Source organism: Suillus subaureus, assembly GCF_016647635.1.
Source record: "Suillus subaureus strain MN1 chromosome Unknown BJ212scaffold_34, whole genome shotgun sequence".
Taxonomy (NCBI): domain Eukaryota; kingdom Fungi; phylum Basidiomycota; class Agaricomycetes; order Boletales; family Suillaceae; genus Suillus; species Suillus subaureus.
In genome coordinates this window covers 155,267-177,829 of record NW_024538590.1, presented here as the reverse complement: position 1 = coordinate 177,829, position 22,563 = coordinate 155,267, and the positions used below count along the sequence as shown (strand labels likewise).

The following is a 22,563-nucleotide window of genomic DNA, read 5'->3' as shown; positions in this document are numbered from 1 at the left end:
TGAGGCTGAATTGGTGGAATGTTTGGTTGTGGATAGGGTGTTGGATGTGTGGTGTGTCGGAACGGAGAGTTTGACTGACTCCTCCTGTACGCGTGACCTGGAGGGTATTGGTCTGGTGGAGCACTGGTGTCATTTGGACCTGCACCTGGAGGAAAAGATTGCTGTGGTGGTTGAGACATGGGTTCTGTTGAAATAAAATGATGATTGTTATAAGGTTGAAATTGTTGCTGAGTGGATGTGGGAGATGTCGACCAGTTCGACCGTGTCGAATCCAGGTTCATGATTGATAGGACCTTTTTATTATTTAGGCGAGGGAATAGAGGGCTTCTTTGATTTGAAGGTTGTAAAGATCAACGGAAGTTCTGAACAGAAGCGGATGCTGAGACTTTTCAGGACAACGGGTGGGGAACGGATGACTGGATCTGGAGCGCTCTCCCTGGCGCCTTTTGAAGGGAATGCACAGCCTCTCTCCAGAACCAAGTTTTTTTTTCTTAAAATGATTAGAACTTGAAAATTAATAAAAATCCAGTGCAAGCAGACCTTTAGGACTGACTTCTGCGATTCGGATTGACAAAGATCTCTCAAAGAGTGGCTGTGTCAGCACAGCTCTCATCGCCACAGCCGCCGGTTCCCATTTTCACCCGACCGGTCACAACGTTATTTCCCATCCCGTGAACATAATTAGATTTACTATCAACTACCTTGTCCTTCAAATATATGTGCATCCAACAACCTCCTCCGTCTCAATAATTCACTCTCCGTGATCCGTTGTCCTATCTTTCCGTTCCCTCCACGAGGCGTACCGCTCTGAGGCGTCGTACTAGTCGCCGTGTCAATTTGCTTCTCATCCCCACGACGTAACTGCCCCATCTTCTGCGCTTGCAACAACGTCTCACTAAGCTCTCCAGATCCCCTTCGCGAACTCATCGGAGGTGTAGAGCCCACAGAGCTTCCCTGCGTCATAGTAAGCCGCTTCCGAGCCACAAACGTGATACCCGAGTCGTCCGTCTCCGTTTCAGATGTAAATGGGCTAGGGCTCCCATCGGTGTGTGCCTCCCCATTCACCCGTTTCGGACCAACAGTCGATGATTGCGGCGAATTTCTCCGTGACCGGATCTTCTTTGTTCCAGCATGATCAACAGGGTTGACCTCAACCCTGCCACAAGGACTGCCGTTTTCTTGACCGCTGTACCTCACAAACGCATCTTCCATCCAGTCGGCCAGATCCTCTACCACAGCCCGTGCTTCACTCATCAGGGACATCATCTGAAGGTACCCGTGGCTCCAATCAGAAAACAACACCATCTGCACCCAATCGTCCTCCGCTTCTTTCGCAAGTTGGTCCCTCTCTTTCTTCAACTTCTCCAGCCCCTCGTCACTTTCGATGTGCGCGGAGCTCATTTGGAGCGTTTCCCCAAATCGGGCACTCTTCCCAGAAAGTGCAAGCTCCAGCTCAATTTTACGCGCACGCTTGGCCTCACGGACACGCCCCGCAAAAATCACGGTGTCGTCCACAAATGGATCCTTTTCACCACATTGCATCAGAAGCGGGGGGAACTGCGCTAGAAGTTTCGCAGGTGTGAGGATAGGCGAGATAAAATAATCAGTGGCAAAATCCGGGTTGTGGTGGGGACCAATATAAAGGATAGCCATGGCGCGCATCTGTCGAGTTTAATAAATACCGAATGGGATTGAAGACTGATCAAAGTACGTACCATGCTGGGAGGTATGATTCTGTCCTGGAAATACCCCGTGCGGCTAGTCATTGTCAATCGGGTGCCAATCAGTTCGCGTTTCTTGTCTTCGCCTTTGGTAGACGTCGCTTTATTGTCAGCCTCCGCCACAGCTGCAGAGAGTTGTTCCTGCTGCTTCTCGAGCGTCTGATGCAAGTGTGCACCATCGCTGCTGCCGACACATTCAGGGTACACATATCGTACACGATCTCAAGTGGCCGGTCCTCCTCTCTCACAGGTTCGTCCTCGTCGCTTTCAGAACCCGCCCAAAAACCACTATCGTCGTGTCGCATTGGATTCGTTCGCGCGCTCTCTTTCCTAGCGCGCGTTCCAAACGATACCACGGAGCTCTTTTTCTTCATCCCCAAGGTGGAGTGGTGCCGACTTGGTACCTGCTTCGACCTAACGGCGTCAGCGTCTACCCCTGTAAAATCCAATAGCGCATCTTTCCAGCTCCTGCGTCTATGTAATTTTCGTCGTCCGGACCCGTGTTTGCGGTCCCCCACCATGCTCAGCGGGCTGACATGTTGCAAGTGGTCTTTCTGCGATGCTAACTCATGTATGCCCGGAAGATTACCCGAGGATTGCTCCGAGCGCAGGACCTGGAGGTTCTCAGGGGACATCCACGAGGTAAAATTGAAGTCTAGAGCTGCATAGCTCAGCACAAGCGCGACAGGTGCGGGAAGAGGAGCTGTGGTAGCAGGGAGCGCGGCATTGTGATGTAAAATCTTGATCACCACGCCCACTACAAGTGTTGCACCGCTAAAACACCGTGAATGAGCGGCATGCAACTACAAATGAGTTGACGTACGCAGAGTCTCCTGTCAATATAATGTTAAGTTTCTTACCAGACATGCCAATACATCGTCCAGTAGACATAGCAATAGCCCGATAGACATCAAAGCATTCATCAATCGCGAAGGGGTATGGATCTAGTACGTTAGTTAGTAAGATGAAGACAGGCACATTGTGTTGATATTACATTCTGGTGCCTTGCCGTAGTCAACGGAGAGTACTGGCTTGCCTGTGCGTAGCGCCCAGGAGCGCAGTCGCTCATCGTGATGTTCCGGCGTCATTGCGACAAACCCACCACCAGGGAAATCAAGTATGAGATCCGTGGCTTGCTGAAGCTGAGGAGCAGGTGGTGCAAAGTACACATGCACCTTTAAAGGACGGTCGTATGTCGACGTGGGAGGCCTCGGCAGTAGAAATTTCTTGCATAGAGACATTTGCGGCGTCCGCGCAATTAAACGGAGCTAGAAATGTTTTAATACTACAAGCGTCAAAGCAGTGCGAGGATGTCTTACATATGGGTTAGTAGTCTTCTCCCAAGTAGTTCTGAGCATCTCGACGGTCGGAACAGCTCTGTACCTACGGATCTACGGACATGCGTGTTCTGTGAATAGTATTGATATCAGTTGCATGCACAAGAAGTACCTTTTCATCAGCTTCGTTGGCGTAGATGATATAATAGATGGAGAATAAGATAGAGCAAAAGTCTTTAAGCCATTTAGGGCGTATGGAGATAGCAGTAGCAAATCCAGCATCAAGGCCAATCGCAATCCATGTAGCACGATAGTATGAGGGCGAGTACTGCATTCCAATGGTTATGACACTGTCAAACACCAACAAAGGGCAGGGACTCACTAAACGAGCCAGAGGTTCCGGCGCTGCGAGATTTCAAGCTTAAATGAGACTAATCAATTTCTGATAGCGTTCTCTAAACTTACCTCCAAAACCGGTAATCTTGTCCAAATTTCGAGCTGCATACACCGCAGTAAGTGTACTAACGATGATCTGCCAGGGCGAGAAACGTTCTAAAGGCAATATGAAATTGGAGGCTATGAACATGCATACACCCCACTCACGCAAATGCCTATTGGCTCTTCTGAGCCACAGAAACCGTGGAGCATTGGGGCTACCGTAAACCAACCGCCAAATCCAGAAGATGATGACGAGAAAGACCTTGTATTCACTGATAAGCAAAGGAATGCGCGAGGTTATGGTTGTAGCTACCTGAGTGCGTTTCCAAGATGGACTTGGTCTGCCTAGAAGATAGTCAATCATGATGAGTTGCGAGTAAGGAGGGGTGGGACAAGCATGGACTACCAGCAAACCCCCTTTTACATGTGATTCTCTAATTACAGCACTTGCCTTATTTGGTGTACGACCATTTCTACTGTCATGGCCATGATTAATCATGTTCGGCTGGTCATCATTGTCTTGGTATGTAAACTGACATCGAACTTGTGCGTGGCCGCACTCACGTCCCCTGAGTCTCTTTGTCGACTTCTGCATCACCATGCCTTGGCCTATACACATCGTTATCAAGCGCCGCAGTCGTTACTAAACTCCGGCATCTGTATCGAACACCTAATTCGATTGGAATATACCTAGTCGAATTAGCTAGCTCAGAGCTGGTCATCCGATTTCTGTAGCAAATTAAGGAACATTTACGGTATTACAGGTTTTTAAAGGGTGTGCCATGGGTGGCAGACGATCCCAGTCTGATCCACGATGTTCAGGCATCAGGCGAAAGGTTGAAATCATCACCCGGCGGGACAAGTCAGTGATACGTCATGAACTGGATTGGCTTGTGATACAGAGAAAAATAAATTTTGTCAACCAACAGGCGCTGTCGGACACGAGTTTACGGCACTGCCCATTTCTTAAGTCTGTTTCACACAAGTTTCACGGGAGAAATTTACGGTCAGCCGTGCTTTCTGGATGCTCACATTGAGATACAGACTGCAACACTGATCTTGAGAGTATTTCGGAAACAATAAACACTGGCTGTTTAAGCTGAATTTCTGAACCGTTGTGTGAGTACATGTACATGCTACTTCTAGTTGATATCTCGTAAGATCATACGACCCCACTTAGATCGAAACTAGTCTCGCCCTCTTTCCTAGTTGCGACGCCCTTCTCTGTGACAATCGCGGTAATTAATTCAGCTGGGGTGACATCAAAGCTTGGATTGTATATCCCCTCGAGGCCACTCGGGGTAATCATGACAGTCTCCTGCCTGACCTTTCCTTCGGCATCGACATCAAAGGGATAAACAGCCCCGCGCACGAGGCAAGCTTCGAGCGGCTTGCGGTGCTCGATCGGAATGCTTGAGCCGTCTGGGGTATCGAGATCGACAGTGCTAATCGGGGCAACAACAATGAATGGAATCTTATGCCGTGCCGCAAGTACGGCCGCGTTATAAGTCCCGATCTACAAGGGTAATAATAACCTCTGACAACTCTGAGTTTGGCTAACAAGTATGACGTACTTTGTTCGCGGTGTCTCCGTTCCTCGCTATCCGATCGGCACCAACCGCTAGGAAAGGATCAGGCGATCGGAAGAAATGTTGACCTCAAATGGTTCTTACCGACGGCATGGATCTTATGATGCTGAAATAGAGAACCAACCATTGTATCACAAATCATCACTGAGGGGATCTGCATTGTCTTGAGCTCTAGTGCCGTAAGGCTGTGAGGTGCGAGGCCTTAGCGAAAGCTGTTGGCGATGCAATGACTGATCGGCGGCTCACCGGGACCCTTGGTGGTATGGAGCGGTTTGGGTATAGTATGCTTTACCTAGCTTCTTTTGCTCGTGGAGATAGGTAATCAGCCCGAGTGCTGTACCGTAGCCCTGTGACACATTTATCGCTGTCAAAAATGGATAGATTAACCAAGAGATGCTATACCGATGTCGCAAGGGAGCCCGTGTTGCACACGGTGAGGATATTAAGTTCTTGACCACTGCCTCCATATCCCCTGTCAAGTTCTGCAAGCCATTCACCGCCGTGCTCTGACATTCTTTTATTACGATCGAAATCTTCATCGGCTATAAGTTTCCCTTCGCTAATCAGATCTGCTGCGATCAGTCCAACGGATTTTCCAGCATCTGTAGAAGACTGAAGGACCGCTTTCAGGCGGCGAATTGCTGTACCTAAATTAACAGCTGTCGGACGTGCGCCAGAGAGATAGTCGAGTTTATGGATCACATGGGCGGAAAGTGATTCGGGTGACAGGAGGAAGGCTGGTGGCTGAGCACTGTCGAGACCGGTTTGAATGTAAGCAGCAAAAGCTAGTGATGCCAATGATGCAATGGCCGGAGCACCACGAATCTATTATTCATCAGAAACCGTGAAGTGGATATATGTTTTTTTTCTGACCTTCATGTCTTTGATAGCATCATAAGCCTGTTCGATAGAGGTGATCTCTACGTATTTTGTCGTATGTGGCAAGAGCAATTGATCAATGATCTCGATCTTCCCATTCGATGTCCTGATGGACGTTAGCATATGCATGACTGCAGCTTTCTTTATCTCCCCTAAGATACTTGTATTGACTGAGCAGAAGGAAAGCAATCGTTCCTTCTATAAGTGGCTACTTACGTTCGGTAGTAGTAGTCAATTACTTACTATATATCACATGTCCTGGCACGCTGCATGCAAAAAAATATGATAGTACGGCCTCTTAAAAATCAGAGCACAAGACTAATTTACATTAAGCATACGTTAACGAAGGGAGATCAACTTGCATTCCTAAGCAGGCGCAGCTTGATTCTACACACCAATGTGAATAAAAATAATCATCTGCCCGAGCAGCACTTTCTTTTTCACGGTGCATGTTACATGTTTAAGTGCCCGGGCTGCCATCGTACAGTCCGTAACACGACCTTCCCCCAAATTCTCGAACATCTGCTCGTAGAAAGCTTCCACAAGGTGTTGTTTCAGTGTCGTTGACCACCCACAGCGTGCCAATGACGCTCTTGAAACCTAAAAAAACTGGAGACCAGCTGTGAAGTGAATGATCTCGTCGAGCATCTCCTTATCGCCGATAGGAGTGTGAAACTCGGCGTGCAGAGTGTAGTTCTCCATGATGTTAAGTAGCGCGAGGGGTTTGTCTCCTATGGCGAAACGTGAACTGTAAGGTTGCTCTGTGCCGCAAAGCTTCGAGGGCACATAATTATGCGGCTTCATTGCCAAACAGAATAATAGCGTTGTCCTTCGATAGAATAGGTCCACAAACAAGATCGAGTTCGTTGTCGGTACCATTGAGCAATTTCATTTGCCCTCCAGCTTGTTGACCTTGTCCGATCACCACAAAAGACGGGACTACATGTGTCTTCATCGTCTGTCGAGCTCTGATTACAGCCGAGAGCGTCGGCGTGTAAAAACAGATGTAGATATTCTCCAGGCATGGTTCCCGCCCACATTAGTGTCGCAGTGAGCATCATAGCTAGCTATGGCGCATGTAAACTTCCTGAAGCGATACAAAGCAGAAAAAGTAACCCGTATGACCGAAGAACGATGAACGGAGAGCTTCTTGACCATGCAACTGAGTGTTGGGTGCCGGGACTCCATATAGGGCACATAGGTATGAATCCTGGTGTGGACTGGCGAGGCCTTTTTTTATCATGAAAAGCAATATCCGGAAACCTGATGAGTGCAGCCCTTTGAAGCTTCGACATCGTCTCGTGGGCTTAATGAGAGTACGAGAAAGAGTAATGCGAGCTACGCATGTGCCTGGTTAAAAAGCAAACCTCAAGCCCGCGTAACTCAGTGAACAGAAGGTGCGGCAGATGCCGCCGACTCAGAGCCGCGCCTCCCTCGACCTTCCTCAGAAGCACATAACTCAAAAATAATTCCAGACCATCAACTACTTGCAAGTGTATCGAAGAAAGGAAAAATGACATGGCCTTCGAGTATTTACAACAAACAAGGAGAAGAAAAAATAGTAGCAGTCGATCGAAATCCGAAATCTACTACTGACACATCCACTCACTTCCTCACTCGCCCCCTGATCGTCATCCTACGCTGCATAATAGGAATCCCAGACGGCTTCTCAGGACTTGCATTCTCGCTCCCATCACGAGAACCCAAGTTCCGAAGCTTTCGTACGAAGCTTTCAGGGCTCGGCGACAACCGCCTTATGATTCCCCCAGGGTTGCGTAGGGAAACTTTGAAGGCGTCAGGACTAGCATCAGGACTATGCAGGTGTCTCCATACGGGCAGCTTGCTCCCACTGGATGAAGGTGTACTGCTTCCCGTAGGTGGTGTCTTGCTCGGCGTGGTAGGTCCTGTTGTGGGCGTCTGGGTAGACATGAACAATGAGTCCTTGCTTTCCTCACTAGTGCCGAAGAGTCCAGGAGACCTCGTAGTGGTGGAAGCCGTAGTGTCGAGTACGGCAAGTGAGCCAGTCGAGTTCATCAATCCCAAAGAATCCGCAGAGTCAAAGATAGCAAGGGATCCGGTCGAGTACTCGTTGATATGCTCGAGGAAGCGTGAGTTCCTCCTGGCGCTTGCAAGCGTATTGGAACATTGACGCCTGTCTGAGTCCGTCGGGGTGCTACCGATACCATAAAGCAGACTATGGAATGCGGAATTGTCGAACGGCGCGTCGGAGCCAAGGCTACAAGTAGATGTGGGTATGCCTAACGAAGCGCTACGAGAAGGGAAGGCGGGTGTGGAATCGGAGAGGCGGGATGGAACACTTGACCTCGACACGGCCGAGGAGTTACGGCGGTGTCCACGTCCAAGGGCGACGCGGTTCAAATTCTATTGGTGCCATCATCACTATCTTTTGACTGTAGAATGTTTTTATTTGACATACCTGAATGAGGTCCTGGCTGAGAGTTACCATAGGGCGTGCATTCTGGTCGTCAGATCCATCTTGTTCTGGATCCTCTGGTTCAGACTCCGTTTCTGGAGGTCCATCCGAAGATTGGGAAACGTTAAGATCAATGTCACCCAAAACCACGGGGGTCGAGCGCCGACGTAGCTCAGATATCGAAAAACGTGCTCTCGAAGGCGGAGTATGTTGCAACTGAACGGTCGATCCCGACGCAGAGCTCGCCGCAGATCCAACGTCAGAGGCAGAAACAGGTATAACCAAACCACCTTGCACAGAAGCCCCACCATATAAATATCTAGCAGCGCCTGCATTTGCCTCTCGTCTACGAGCAATGAGCGAGTCGACAGCGTGTTGACGGGCGGGAGTGAGAGGCTCGTGGACAGAGGACATGTTCGACGAAGACGGGGTGACGGTGTCTGTATAGCGGTCATCTTCCTGAGCTAGGCGTTTCCAAAACTTGGAGACCTTCTTTTGCGCACGGACTTTGCGCCGCACGCTAAGAGTCATGTGCAGCGCAGATTGATACTGTTCTAGGACAGGATGACCAATGACCGCGGGCTTCAACCTCGAGAGTAGCGCTTCTGGGTCGTGAACAGCGTCACCTATAGCATTGACCAAGAGATGATCTGCGGTGCCGAGATCAGAATCCAGTGCATCAGAGATCCGCTGAACGGTGAAGTACGGAATGCCAATATCGACGAGAAGGCCAGCGAGGCGCTGAAATCTTGATTCAAGCTTCTGGATGTGGTCCATACCACGCGCAAGCTGATGCTGGAAGCGGGCAAGTTTGGTCATCTCTGTATAAAGCTCGTTGCGGGTCCGCGAAAGATCGTTGGTGACATCGGCAAGGTCGGCTGCGAGTTCGGAATTGGCCTGACGGAGGCGGAAAGTATCACTTTCAGGCTGGTGAATGCAGCCATCAGTGTGCATGTCTAGGGGACGAGTTGGCCGGGGTTGATAAAGCTGAGCGGGATCGAATGAAGGTAGGGAAGCCTCGAGGGAGACGAATACCGGGGCCGCTGAACCATTGATTAGGCTAGACGATGTAGGCCTGACATATTGCATCTGTCGGAATCCCATTGAACAAGACGACCCAATCGACGATGATGGAGAGGAAACCATGTGGGACACGTCGCCCTCAGACTTCGTACGACGATGCAGCAGCCGGAACGATTTGAAGAACCGCATCTTGGTGGTCGGCTGGTAGTAGAAAGTATAGAACAGCTAGAGCCATGTCATAAGTACAGTACTAGGATGCGGCTGACACATAGCAAGGAGCCACCCATAAAATTATCCTGGGCCCCGGATACGGCCCCTGGGCCTGCAGGCTAGTCAATGCTATGCAAGCAATTGTCAACCACGTATGACGTACCAAATATTCCGAGGCATATCGACAACCTGTATTCAAGCTCCAGGGTAATGTCTAACGGGTAACTTAAACAATACAAGGGCTAAATGACAGGCTTCTATAATGCTGAAACAATCGTCCAGACTTACTACGTTATTAGCTGTATAGTATGGTATAAGGAAGATGTATGACAAAAACGAATGCGGGCGTCAAACTAACGCAAAAAACCATGAGGTGTATATATCTTGAGGGAGTTGATTTCCCAATAGGCTTCGGCGAACTCATCGGGATTGCTGTCAACAACTGCAACAATTATGTATCAGGATTGCGAGCGATAAACACTACAAGGGGGGCTTACAGCTATCACAGGTAGAGGCTTTTGCTGCACATGTGGACGCATTCCACACTGCCTCAGACCCTGCCCAGTCGCCCTGCAAGATTTATGGATAAGTCATAACGACGCCACAGAACATAAAAGGGACACTCACACAGAATGTCAGATCAAAAACAATTCTATGTGCATTGAAGTGTTTGGAGTAGTCGCAGTTTATATTTGTTGGGAAGTACGCATCGGGTATCGATAGAAGCACCACGTCCAAGGGGGCTCGCCACCGAGAAGCAGCAAGCTGTCGCGGGCGATAAACCAGACTGAGATGCCCTTGGTGCTGCTTTTTTCCATGATATAAAAGCCACCGCCCACTGCGTTGAAGCCTGCTCCGTAAGAATCTTGCTCAGAGAAAGAGACACCGCAACCCTGATTGTAGTTTACGGATGTGTCGCACGAAGTGGACTCTGTTGACCTACGAACCAACTTGAGCGAATGATATGTATGACGGTTGCAGAATAGCGAACCCTGTCTGTAACCGAACCTTTGGCATAGTGCAATTCGGTGTGGTGTGGAGCGAGGCAAGATTTCGTTGATCGAGGTTGACGCCTTCGATGATATCGATTTCGCCACCGTAAGGCCAGGGCCCTTTCTCACTCAATGTCCACCACGCAGGCCACGTTGCACAACCCTCGGGCATGTGAGATATGTCGAGGACGAACAAAGCGTCATCGTAGGCATTCAGCGAATGTATGCGTATGCTGTCTCGCCCGCGGGCAGATTTTGCAACTTTTTTCGTATCGTCAGCGCGCATGACAAACTTGCAGTCCGAAACTGAGAAAATTTGAGCAAATGAATTTGCGCGAAAAGAAACACGCACCGAAAGTCAGATTATCCTTGAGAGCAGTAGCTTGGTCAACATAGTTGACACGGCCATGCGTCAGATCGTCCGCTGTCTCCCAAGAAAAATTACCTAGAAAGTCATAACCAACATGTGAGACAATCAAACTGTAGGTGAATGATGGGAGCAGTGACTGGGCGTTGACCGCCACCACCAAGGAAACGAATACGAGTATGACACATCTAGTATACATCGTTGATAAAGAAAGGACAGGATCTGGTTGTTCTGACTTATAGGGAGCGGAAAGGATGTAAAAGGAGCGGGAGTCAGGATTGAAAAACTGACCTGGCCCTGATGCGAATGGCACATGGCCGAACATGAATTAGTATTCAGACCTTCGGAGGAATAACGGCATCACCAAATGCATTCCGTTAGTCGAGACCAACATGAAACATAAGTGGTGGCCAACGTCGACTGATAGACAACTCGACTCCAAAAATTAACCTGAGCAGATGATAACCATGACACGGTGCAGACTGTGGGGCGTAAGACGCACGAACACCACCGAAGCAAAGAGTTCAATCTGAGACCCGGGGTTCTCCAGCTCGCTGGTCATTTACAGTCTGATATCTCTACCGTCGGCTACAGCACTGAATTCGGTTACAATCATTTGACACCTTAAGCCTGTCAAGTTGTCATTCAGTGCTCGCCGAGCCCCTTCTTTTCGTTATGCATGCCTCGGCGGGCCACTCCTGCATGGTGTCTTGAGTTTTGCGTTGACCTCTAGATCTGCTGATATCTCTGCCCGGTGCCTGCAGCAATTTACGAGGAAGCTTGCAAGCTTCACGAAGGTGCACTCAGGGAATTGGCTATGTCGGAGATCTCTTTGATGCCGTCAAAGCCACTTCCTCACTGGAGACAGCATGGGCAACAGAATACATTAATGACAACGCGAATACCCCAAAACAGGGCTACATGCTCAGACCTGTCATTCGTGTTTGGCTGTAACGCTCTTTGAGTGTTTGTAGGCGAGACCAAGGTCCTTGACGTTTTGGAAGAGAGCGGCTGCAGTCAAAATATTGGCATATAATATGATATATGCGAGCCAGTTTTCTAATCTTGTCAAGTATGCGGCAGTGACAGGTTTTCGGCTAACAGCAGACTCCTTAACAGTTTAAATTGGTCCAGTAATCGAGGGCGCACCTGTGATTGATGTGTGGGGGTTAATACATACATGTAAATCATAATTTGTCTCCCACCGCCCTATACTTTTTGGCGATACCCCATTGGCAGGAGTGACATATGCTAGACCTCCCATCCTTCTTCCAAATGAAAATACAAAGCTCATTCTTTTCGGTTGGGACTGATCTTCTGGTAGATCTTGGGAAGTCCAAGTAAGAAATAGGTGTGAGATGGTGTTTTTGGGCCGCCACGTGCAAAACTCGAGAATATGGCGAACCCGGTGCTCAGATCTGATAAGGAGAAATTGAGATGACAACTGTAATAAGCCTAAAGAACAAAGCAGTTTCACGGTCTTTGCCGTATCGACCAAGAAGATCATGACGGACACAACACCATCTGGTCGTATCATGATAATTGAACGGCGTTTCGCAACCTGGTTTTCTGGAGGTGGGCAGCCCAACACCTTGGCGCACCACACATCGGCATACGGCGAGGGGTCTGGTCCGAAAAAGATGTGTACTGGATCAACCTTGTTGAAGTTTTCTTCGTATAGAGTCAAGATTTTTGATATGTGGGGATTAGGTTTCGACAAGACGCCACGCAATTGTGCGCAGTTAGACTTTGGTGCCTCCGCAGCACTGTCAGGAGGAAAATATTTCACCACCCGGGAATGAAGTGACAGGCTTCGACTGGAACGGGAACTAAGATGAAAACGTCAGCAAAGGCAAAAATACAAGTGTGGGTAGAGAATTGACCACAGCTAGCAGTACGTGCAATGAATGATGGAGTGTTGAATCGTGCACGGGTATCGATCCCCATCAAATGCGCACCATCGAAACCCTTGAAAAAGGAACCTGAACCGGAAACGCAGAGATATTTCGTCGAGACGGTCTGAAACCGCAGACGATGGAAGAGTGAAATCGCCGAACCATGGTTTATACATACTGGAGGATCACGGTGAAAAATGATCATGAGCCACAGTGAATCCACACACGCTCAAGATTTTTTGCACTCTGTCTCTTCTTACTTCGCTTGCTGATCACTTTGATAGGACGGCTCGGGAAAGAACCGATAACGAGTCCAAGCTCATCGTCAGAAGCGGCAGCGATCTTAGTATTACAAGCACTTTAGCAAATTTCTTCTTCTCGTCTACACCACTGATGAATGCTTTCCAACGCAGCAACCAATGTATGTGGTGCCTGCAGTGGCATTATTTACATTAAAGATTTTGCTGGAGGCGGACGTCCACTCGATGGAATCCTCTTGAGGGATAGATTCGCCCGATATGCAGACGGTCACGCGAGGAGGGCAAAGTTTTGGCTCTTCCCCTCGGCGTACCACGTCAGTCCACCAAGAGTTGCCAATCATGATTGCAATTAGAAGGGGGTGTGTGGAGGAAGCGTTTCTCAGTGCCGTATGATTTTTAAGCCGCCTTGCTTGACATGACGGTGACCGTGCGTTCACCAAACGCGAGGCGGTTTGGCGTTCGTACGTATTGATGGAGGTAGGGTCTGAATAGCAAAATCGAAAGGTGCACACTATTTGTGAATTCATTTACGACTGAATTGTTTACGACTGTATTCCCGATTTCTTGGTAGGTAAGGGAAACATACAGATCGAGGCAAACAAATCTAGGATGTATAGGAAGATACAGTATAAATTATGAAAGCTACAGAGAACAAAACATCGAAAGCTTGGTGTAACGAGCTCACGAGATAGAATAAACTGATGAAAAATCCTAGTAACACATCGTAGATAGTTGTGAAACAAGATCTGAAAATCAAAAGAAACAAGATAAATACACTTAGAATACTGTAGCAGATGCAATAGATGGAGCGATAGATCCGTGCCGCTGACGCTCCCATAATTTGTCCTTAGCGCGGACTTCGATATTCTCAAAGGCGGCGCTCTGCGATAACTTTACGCAGTCTCGAGTTCCGAGGACAAGAAGCTCAAAGAAGAATGCAGATGCAGCACGCCGAGAAGCTTTCTCCGTCATCCTACGGAAGCTCATGACTCGCTCCTCATCATCCTCGCGATCTTCGGGTTTCAGCTCCTTGCGAATGATGCCGAGCGCTTTTACTGTATTTTTGCTGTATCCTGTGCCTTCGCCATCACCAGCAGCCTCCTGAGCCTGAGTGGGCGAGGGCCGCACATCGAAAGAGGCGATAGGGCACGTCAGATCAGCATAGGTCTCTTCACCTTCTTCACCATCGACGGCTGGCGTGGACGATCGACTTTGTTCCGTTGCGGCACCTTTGTCTTGTTCCAATCCCAATTCGTCATGTGCCACCGGGAATTCGCCACCAACGTCCATCTGAAATTCGTCCAAACCGCCTGTCATGTCGCCAAAGTCGAAGCCACCGTCAGGAGCCATACTGGCACGACCACCAAGAGCTTCACTAGCAAGTGCGATGCTCGGAGCGATACTGGCATCCCGCCGAGCTTGTTCGACCAGCTCATCCTCATGTATGCTCCCCTCAACCCTAGGCTTTTTTCTCCCTGCCTTGTCAGGGGATGCACCCCTCTTTTTCGATGGGAGGCCGGTCTGTAGAGGACGCATGAACAAGTCGGATAGTTCAGGTGCTAGTCCAGGGGGGCCTGCGAGGAAGAAAGTGCCTTCTGGCGTAACCTTGGTGGGAAGGAAGTAGGCAAGGGGATCCTCGCGGATCTCCATGAGCCTCATCACAATCGCGGAACGAGGGAGAGATGGATGTTCTGCAAGGATATTACTAACATCCTTGATAACGGGCGCGCCTAGACCACGACCAGCTCTAGCTCCGGGGCCATCGGTGAGTTCAGTAACAGAATCAATGATTTGCTTCTTTTCTTTGGGCTTGCGCTTGGCCTTTGCAGCGGCTGTATCAGTCAGCTAATTCTTGTGCAGCTGCCTTTGGTGTGAGGAGAAGGTCAGGCGGCGGTGTTGGCGGAGGCTCGGTGAGCGGAGAGGCTGTTTGCTGAACGTCAAAAAAGTCAACCGGAAAATATCAAGGCACGGCGTACACATTCGAGAAGGAGACCTAGTTTGTTCGGGAGTCTTTTCACGATCGCTCAAGGGGCGGTCCCCGAAATCGATACCCAAGTCAATGTCCATACCTCCCATGTCTGGACCAAAACCCATGTCCACATCCATGTCGGCGCCAAACGGATGTTCGGAAGGTTCTCTACTTCTGTTCGAGAAGAAATCTTCACCCTCTCCACCTTTTCCCATCATTCTAGAATCTAACGACTCTCTGGCACTTCGTGGAGTCGGGGCATCACGACCAACTTCTACGCCCCCGTCGATAACACTGACCGGTCCGTCTCCAAAGTCGAGTCCAAGATCAAGCTCCCCAAAGTCCTGTGAACCGATGCCATCTGATGGACCAAGATCAAAACCATAGCCAGGATCGTCAAGGTCAAATTGCAGGTCGTCAGCAGTTTGAAGGGTGATATCTGCCTGCCGTGCAACATGATGACCTTGAGGTTCAGCAATACGATCCTCAAAATCAATATCCCTAGCCCAGCGCATAAGCCAGGGGGATAAGAGACGAGAGAACGCATGAGGATCTCACCAATTGATATCTGGAAGCAAAACGTCCAGGTCAAGATTGCCGCTTTGAAGTGTAATGGCATTGCGGTTGACAGCCAGTTGATCTTCCGTCATATCAACAACACCTGGGCGGAATGCCTGGAACGAGGTCAACATTTATGTGGTACCAAAAGGACGAGACATTACCATCTTGATTTTGAGAAGTGCTTCGTTACAATCATCCAATAGATATTTCGCTTTACGACTGTAGATTCGAACAACACCGAGCAATAACTGTCCGCTTAAACGTAGTGCCATGACTTCAACCTCCTGTCCCATGATAGCATCTGGGATGAGTGTGAAGTGTCATTTAACGCGTCAGAAACGAATCATATAATGACGCACCCGCCGCCTGCTCGATATCCGTCTGTAGTGTCTGTGTTTTGGAGAGTTTTCTCTCCATATGCGCGGCTAGCCATACTTTGGCCAGTGGCCCACGGCGCGATAAAATAGCTTCCGAGTAAAACTTTTCCGGATTGAGTCATCGCAAGGTAGTTGTAGCAGTAGACTACACGCACCATGATAATCCAAGCTTTAGATGATATACAAGAAATGGAAAGAGAAGGTGTTGACCAGGCACCCGGTCGCGGTTTAGAACAACTTGCTTAGGCGGTGGCTGTGTCGCAGTGGAAGGTTATTGAACTGTGTTTGGCTCATTGACTGTCTAGATTTTTGTGGAAGCGGACTGGCCAAAGTCCAAGATGCTGGCTTCCACATCGCGAAACTCTCTTAAAAGAGTCTCCAGGAAGGCTGCTTTGTGGTCATCCCAGTCCGAGTGCACTGGAGTACTACCCGTGACCTTTTCTCGTGAGTCAAATTTACCACTCGTTGGCAGACGCGGTTTTGAAACCCCATGCAGGATGTCAGAGCACCCAACAGGTTGCAGCAAAGTCTGCTACACGTTCGAGCTCGTCTACAATTCGGAATAAACCATGGTCCTTCGTTCCCGACCAAACTTTTCAGGGAACTGCGCGTGGTAGTGCCATAGCACGCTACCAGTTCAGGTCTACAGGGATCGCCAATTCTAAGAAAACCGTAGATGCTCTTAGAATGTGCGGAGAAATGAAGAAGGAGGGCGTAAAACCAGACATCATCGTCTACAATAACTTGCTGGCATGTCTTGCGGAAGATTGTCAGACGCTAGAGGCTTGGGCTGTTGTTGAAGATATGAGTTCTATGGGGATTGCACCCGACCGAAACACTTTCCATCACCTCATACATGTGCGTCCATATCTCTTTGGCGACTGTACCTTACCTTATCGTTTCACTATTGAACACAGGCATCACGTCGAATGCAGTCAACAGCCATGTGGGATATCCTCGATAAGATGGATGCAGAAAATATCCCTCCGAACGAACAAACTTTCCAGTTGATGATCCAACGCTACACAACGGCGGAGAAAAGAAATCTTGAATTCGCACTGCAATGTGTTTATGAAATGGGGACCCGGGGACTCGTCCTTGAGCTCACGATCGCCCAAGATGTGATAAGATTGGCGGCAGAACTCAGCTTTCCCCGACTCGCAGTCGACCTGGCAGAGAATTTCGAAGCAACCTCCGTCCGGAGATTAAGCATGGAAACATGGATGAGATGTCTAGCATCATCTGCTGAAATTCTTTACGTGTGTGGTATTTCTGTTCTGTATTGTTTCCACCTGACATTAGATTGGAAGGCTGAAGGTGTTCAACGATGCTGGGAAAAGGTTGTAGGCGACCTTAATGTCACTCCAGACGAAGGCCTCTGCCTCGATGTTCTCCATACTGCTGGACGTCACGGACTCTCTGACCTAGCAACAGATGTCATTCGTGTGCTCAGAATTCTGGGTGCTGACTGGCAAGAGCACCACTTTGCGCCCCTCCTGGAAGCACTGTGTAAGGCCGGAAAGCTAAAAGATGCCTTCGGTACCCTCGACTTGATGCGAAGTAGTAACATCTTCCCTACTGCGATAACAGCCCGGCCGATATACGACTTCCTGAAGCAGGATATTGACAAGGTGGACGGCGCTTGGGAACTGCTTGACAAGCTGCGAAGTGAAGGGAAGACGATCGACAGGACCGCCATCAATGCCATCATCCGCGCTGCCATATCACTTTCAGATCTGCAGCGTGCCGTGGGCGCCTACAAGGCCTTTCCCGATTACAAATGCGTCCCTGACATTGACACCTTCAACTCCCTCCTTTCTGGCTGTATCGTTGCCAGTCACCGTGAACTCGGAGATAGACTGCTCTTGGAACTGAAAGAGTTGGGCATCAAGCCAGATGCAACGACCTACGAGCGGATCATCATCCTCTGCCTGACACAGGCCACATATGAAGACGCGTTCTTCTATCTCGAGGAAATGAAAGCGCAGAAGTTCGTACCGCCACGGAGCATTTACGATGCCATCATTCGTACTTGCGTCGCTGCTGGTGACTCGCGGTACACGCTAGCATTGGACGAGCTGAAACAGTGTGGATATACTGTTTCGAATAGCTTGCAGGAGTTCATTGATTCTGGAGGACGAGAGTCACGGCCAAGGTCATAGTGTTCATGTGTCAAGTTATATCCATCATCGATAGGTAGCTTAGCTATATCTACATAATTTACCTCCTAAGATATGTGGGGTTTAGAATTGATGCTTGCACCTCTCTATGGGCCTACGCGCGATTCCGAAAATGTTGACCGTATATCAATCGCTCCACATTTGTACAACTGCCTTCCCCCTGCCTAGGAGACGTCTACTAGTACCAAGTAGCCGACGTGTCGGATTTCAAGATAGCAATTGCGCCCACGTATAAGTCAACCCCAGAAATAGGACCTTTGGTTGTGGAGACTCGAGACTGAGAGGTTGCCACTCCTGATCGCCCTGACTGGCTGTGGCTACTTGCCAAAGTGAAACGGTTCAACAGATTCGTGCATTGCGATATATATATATATCAGACGAACAGGTACTTGACAAGCAGATACACTTACTCCACCCACCCCTTTTGCTCTACCACGAACACCTACCCCGCCATCCCAGGACGACTCACCACCATGGTTTGTACAAATTTTCGCCAGCCCCGCTTGCTACACATGGTCTACTTCCTCTTGGCCTCTCCGCCTGTACTCACAGAGTCAGGTTCTTCGTCCTCCCATGGGCTAAAGTTGGGCTTCCGGATCAACGGCAGCGATTGTAGCCACGCAGGTAAAACAGCCCCCTTCCCCCCAAACGCTGGCACCGGCCGGGCCTCAGCATTAGTATGCACCGGAGAAGATGGGATACTTCCGACGTCGCTGAGGCTTGGCAGACGCTCGAGGCTCGTATTAGTCGAACCACCAAGCGCGCGCTGAAGTGCTTCACGTTCCGCTCGAGAAGGAGCAAAGGCGCGGAGGAGGGCAGATGGAGTCGAGGAATTGCTGGTCATGAGCCCATTCGGGTTAAGTGCATCATAGCAAGCTGTAGGAGGGGCACTGGTGCGTTCAGACGGAGCCGGAGCATGTCGTCGTGGAAGCCTGAAAACTTTGGCATCAGGATTGAGGCCCTTGCGTTGCTTATCCTTGGCAGACGCTGAGAACCACCTGCGTGGTCCAGAATCCAACCCTATGGTAGCGGTGTCGTTGACAAGCGCGTTGTCCAGCGCGCGTGCGGCGGAGGGATCAGAGTTCGTGCGGTGAGGCATGCTCATTTTGTCATACATGGCCTGAGTGTGGTGGCGAACTTCGAAAGGATCATACTCAACGCTCATTTCCTGTGTGGGCGAAGGTCCAGTGAGCGACACCGGTGATGCACTGAGCGTACTTCCGGCTCTTCCAATGCCGCGCCAGTCACCAGAGGGGAGTCTAGCACGCTGATGAGGCTACTTGGGATAAATGCTGAAGACGGTATTTGAACATCAAAGGGAGAGAATGTCGAATTTGTATGGGGGGAGAAATGACCGTGAGCAGTTTGACCAGATTGTGATGGTTGTGCGAGGGAAGCGATGTCCTCATCAAAGATGGCGTACCCCTTGGAGCGACGCGAAACAGCACCCGTTTCGCTTGCATTGGGGCTGAAATTTGATAGTGATCCCAATGAAAGTCGTGGAGGTCTCGGAGAGCGTGAAAATTCTCCTGAATCAAGACCGCTCTGTGCGCGTTCCGAAGACCCTGGTGAAGAATGTATGTCTAACGGTTCATCAAAGGGACTGAAAGTTGAAGACCAGGATGGTGCATCTGCTTGACCCATGTCATAATCATTTGGATTGCCGTGACCACTGTTGTGACCGTATTGCTCTTGCGTGGAGGTATGTCCGCTGCTCAAAACCTGCATAGGGACGAACAGTGGTTCATGTTTCAGAATCTCCGTCCGCTCCCTAGCGGCTCCAAGTCGCTCGCGAGCCTCTGTAATTTTAGCCTCGAGCTCCTTTGCGCGTGTGCTGAGTGCGGCGACGACGTCCTCAGTAACCCGAACCTCTTTCTTCTTCGCCTCGAGCTCCTGCTCCAGTTCCTGTACTAGTCTAGCGTCCTCGATCTCAGCTTCTTCAAGCAAAGTCGCTCGGTCTGTCTCGATTTGATCTCTTAACCTGCCAATTTCGTTCTCCAGTTCTTCGATGCGCCTCACAGCGCCTTCCTTCACACTACGGGCGGCCTTCAGCTTCTTCTCGGCATCTCTTCTCCCTGTTTCAGCAGAGCGTCGTGCATCCTCAAGCACTTTGGCACGAGATTTCCCTTCGGCTTTGCGTTGATCTTCATCGCGCTTGCGTATGCGCAGCTCGGCCAATTCAGCCTCTAGGACATCATGGGACGCAGTAGCCGCTGTTTGGACCTCGCAAATTTGGGTGTCTAGTTCTGCCACGAAAGCTTGCTGGGCAGTGATTTGCCTCAAAACTTCCGCAATCATCGGCGAGTCATCGATGGATAGAGATCTCGAAGGGCCGCATGAGATGGTTTGAGCAACAGGCGGTACGTAAACGCTAATACAGGTCTGGTCGGAAACCGGTTGAGATACTGGAAGGTTGTGCTCGTGCGTTCGGTGATCTGTGTGCAGGGGGAGCGAAGCTGACTTGGGAAGTGGCGGAGGGGTCGAGTTACGGCGAGGAATTAATCCAAGGCGCGGGGCGAAACGTTCACGATTACGCAACCTAGGTGGTGTGCCACGTGACGGAAGCCTGGGACAGGGAACCGACTTTGCAAATGGTCGACCTTCTTTCTACATTAAAATGGAAGAACCAATATGAGATCGAAAAAAACATACTGTTGAATTCGTTAAACTTGTCGAGGGCCTTAAATCCAAGTATACCAGAGCTCCAGCCTTCAGCATCCTTCGATCCGATCATGGCATCGTGATACCACGAATCAACAAGGCCGCCTCGCCACCAGTGACCAAACGCTCCAATAAACCAAGAATCTGAAACTACCGATCCATCGTGATCAACACCCGACAAATTCCCATTACCATGTGGACTAGTTGTGCTTGAACTGCGTCCATGAGCCCCAGCAGCTCCGCGGGTGGTGGCGATTGTACAAATGCCAACACTATGGAAGATGTGCTTGGGAGTGCGTAGAGATACCGAAGCACGGTTTGCAAAGTGAAACGGAAGAGGCGTACGGTCAGTCAGTGTATTGCGGTCCACGGGACGTGAAGAGTATTGAGCATCAGTATCAGAAGATTCGTCTGTGGTATCATCAAGATGGCTGAGGTGTTGGCGGAAGGATTGTTCAGTTAGATAAGCACGGAATGATGTCTCTGAGGGATTCGTGAGATACGCTGGAGATTTGTGGGTTCAATAAGGATGGACAATCGAATGCCGTGAACAATGATAGTATGCAAGAGTGAGAGACAAGCAGAAATAAAATGGTCAATATGCGCAATGAAAGAGCTTGGACCACATTGCTCACCAAGTATGAGCACTACAGCGACAAATACAAGAACAAAGACGAATGACCTGAATTCACTACGAACACGAGCGGAGTCATCCCAGAAATACAAGGGGGTCCATAGGGAGATCAAGCCAAGCCCGCCGAAAGATAGGCTCATTAGCAAGATGGTGGATGGTCTTGATGAGTTTGCGAGCTTATGCACGCTGGGATGAAGATTACGAGTAAGGTGGGTGTGATTAATGGCAGACACCGTTGCAAAGGGACAATGACGTCCCCGCAGTTGAATTGAAATGTACCTGTAAAAGGTGAGTTCAATTAGTGAGTTGGACGTTTATAATAATGAGCTCGCCGTCGTTTTTAGAGATAGAGAACGTCGCCAACGATGATCACGTTGAGAAACGTTGAGAGTTTAGGAAGAAGAACAGCGCCCGCAATCAAAACACCGGAGTCGGAATTTTGGTACGTAAATCAGTGCCACAGTTTCACAACAAAACTAAATTCGGTGCTAATCTTAATATACGATCATATCATCCACACAGCTTGAAGCCTTTCCTAATGGTTTTTCCTAATGGTCTCCTTGACAGTCTAGCGGTACCGAAAATTGTCTGTCTAAACTTTGCACTTTTTTTGTAATTTTTCGATCTAAGCCGTTATCCATCGATAGTCGTAGTACCCGACGACGATGGAGAACGATGCGCCAAGAATTTGCCCTCATTTTTACTTACCTTGGTTTTACATATTTGATAGAACATGTTACCGGCCACGAGTCGAACAACGTGTCGTACCATTTATACGCGCAGGAAATTTGCCCTGTAGTGATCCAAGTATGTCCAGACTCCACTTCGCATGTCTTTCATTCACACATCGTGACCCTGCAGCAGACGCGACGCACGCTGGCCCTGCACATTTTTCATTATTCCGCTAGTGCATAACCATCACAACGTCTATCCCCCTAGCATCGTCATTGACCAGTCCAGTGGTATGTGCTAAGATTTGTAACTCGTGACCAAATTGGTGTCACTTCCTGGTCTCATTGAGATATGGATGAGTCTAATGCTATATTTATGCATTCTGTACTACTGCTGAGAAGGAAATAATGCACCGAGATCAAGA

General features: G+C 49.4%; 10 protein-coding genes across 10 annotated transcripts; 2 read left to right on the top strand and 8 right to left on the bottom strand.

Moving 5' to 3' along the window:
• Positions 1–693: 693 nt before the first annotated feature.
• On the bottom strand, positions 694–3,800 carry BJ212DRAFT_1448779 (Alpha/Beta hydrolase protein; the record flags this gene model as incomplete). Its single annotated transcript, XM_041338593.1, has 11 exons — positions 694–1,662; positions 1,716–1,905; positions 1,938–2,495; positions 2,545–2,665; positions 2,716–2,989; positions 3,041–3,112; positions 3,171–3,326; positions 3,381–3,403; positions 3,464–3,550; positions 3,602–3,698; positions 3,750–3,800. The coding sequence occupies 11 exons, from the start codon at positions 3,798–3,800 to the stop codon at positions 694–696; spliced, it is 2,598 nt and encodes an 865-aa protein (XP_041189171.1).
• Positions 3,801–4,504: 704 nt separating this feature from the next.
• Positions 4,505–6,085, bottom strand: BJ212DRAFT_1379507 (uncharacterized protein). The gene is made up of 6 exons (XM_041336598.1): positions 5,899–6,085; positions 5,428–5,850; positions 5,272–5,372; positions 5,110–5,210; positions 5,011–5,057; positions 4,505–4,952 (listed from the first exon to the last, which is right to left on the bottom strand). Exons 1-6 carry the CDS (start codon positions 6,031–6,033, stop codon positions 4,599–4,601), a joined length of 1,161 nt encoding a protein of 386 aa, XP_041189170.1. The 5' UTR covers positions 6,034–6,085; the 3' UTR covers positions 4,505–4,598.
• Positions 6,086–6,587: 502 nt separating this feature from the next.
• BJ212DRAFT_604142 (uncharacterized protein) lies at positions 6,588–7,311 on the bottom strand. Its single transcript, XM_041343636.1, has 2 exons — positions 7,021–7,311; positions 6,588–6,971 (listed from the first exon to the last, which is right to left on the bottom strand). Exons 1-2 carry the CDS (start codon positions 7,090–7,092, stop codon positions 6,705–6,707), a joined length of 339 nt encoding a protein of 112 aa, XP_041189169.1. The 5' UTR covers positions 7,093–7,311; the 3' UTR covers positions 6,588–6,704.
• A 1-nt stretch (position 7,312) lies between these two features.
• BJ212DRAFT_604069 (uncharacterized protein) lies at positions 7,313–9,873 on the bottom strand. Its single transcript, XM_041343635.1, has 3 exons — positions 9,735–9,873; positions 8,342–9,683; positions 7,313–8,286 (listed from the first exon to the last, which is right to left on the bottom strand). The coding sequence occupies exons 2-3, from the start codon at positions 9,548–9,550 to the stop codon at positions 7,510–7,512; spliced, it is 1,986 nt and encodes a 661-aa protein (XP_041189168.1). The 5' UTR covers positions 9,551–9,683; positions 9,735–9,873; the 3' UTR covers positions 7,313–7,509.
• A 51-nt stretch (positions 9,874–9,924) lies between these two features.
• On the bottom strand, positions 9,925–11,129 carry BJ212DRAFT_1448777 (glycoside hydrolase family 16 protein; the record flags this gene model as incomplete). The annotated part of the gene is made up of 6 exons (XM_041338592.1): positions 9,925–10,013; positions 10,069–10,141; positions 10,199–10,336; positions 10,360–10,510; positions 10,563–10,869; positions 10,916–11,129. The coding sequence occupies 6 exons, from the start codon at positions 11,127–11,129 to the stop codon at positions 9,925–9,927; spliced, it is 972 nt and encodes a 323-aa protein (XP_041189167.1).
• A 1,312-nt stretch (positions 11,130–12,441) lies between these two features.
• On the top strand, positions 12,442–12,723 carry BJ212DRAFT_1200393 (uncharacterized protein; the record flags this gene model as incomplete). Its single annotated transcript, XM_041329063.1, has 1 exon — positions 12,442–12,723. A coding segment is annotated over one exon (282 nt), but the record flags the coding sequence as incomplete, so codon positions are not given.
• Positions 12,592–13,118, bottom strand: BJ212DRAFT_604053 (uncharacterized protein). Its single transcript, XM_041343634.1, has 2 exons — positions 12,814–13,118; positions 12,592–12,759 (listed from the first exon to the last, which is right to left on the bottom strand). Exons 1-2 carry the CDS (start codon positions 13,028–13,030, stop codon positions 12,716–12,718), a joined length of 261 nt encoding a protein of 86 aa, XP_041189165.1. The 5' UTR covers positions 13,031–13,118; the 3' UTR covers positions 12,592–12,715.
• A 418-nt stretch (positions 13,119–13,536) lies between these two features.
• Positions 13,537–16,253, bottom strand: BJ212DRAFT_1579627 (Rec8 like protein-domain-containing protein). Its single transcript, XM_041342258.1, has 6 exons — positions 16,148–16,253; positions 15,975–16,095; positions 15,777–15,916; positions 15,613–15,728; positions 15,062–15,555; positions 13,537–14,917 (listed from the first exon to the last, which is right to left on the bottom strand). The coding sequence occupies exons 1-6, from the start codon at positions 16,148–16,150 to the stop codon at positions 13,863–13,865; spliced, it is 1,929 nt and encodes a 642-aa protein (XP_041189164.1). The 5' UTR covers positions 16,151–16,253; the 3' UTR covers positions 13,537–13,862.
• Positions 16,254–18,267, top strand: BJ212DRAFT_1379489 (uncharacterized protein). Its single transcript, XM_041336597.1, has 4 exons — positions 16,254–16,436; positions 16,489–16,850; positions 16,910–17,251; positions 17,303–18,267. Exons 1-4 carry the CDS (start codon positions 16,331–16,333, stop codon positions 18,152–18,154), a joined length of 1,662 nt encoding a protein of 553 aa, XP_041189163.1. The 5' UTR covers positions 16,254–16,330; the 3' UTR covers positions 18,155–18,267.
• BJ212DRAFT_1379487 (uncharacterized protein) lies at positions 18,268–21,924 on the bottom strand. Its single transcript, XM_041336596.1, has 5 exons — positions 21,800–21,924; positions 21,469–21,746; positions 20,825–21,337; positions 19,473–20,772; positions 18,268–19,431 (listed from the first exon to the last, which is right to left on the bottom strand). Exons 2-5 carry the CDS (start codon positions 21,605–21,607, stop codon positions 18,690–18,692), a joined length of 2,694 nt encoding a protein of 897 aa, XP_041189162.1. The 5' UTR covers positions 21,608–21,746; positions 21,800–21,924; the 3' UTR covers positions 18,268–18,689.
• Positions 21,925–22,563: the final 639 nt, after the last annotated feature.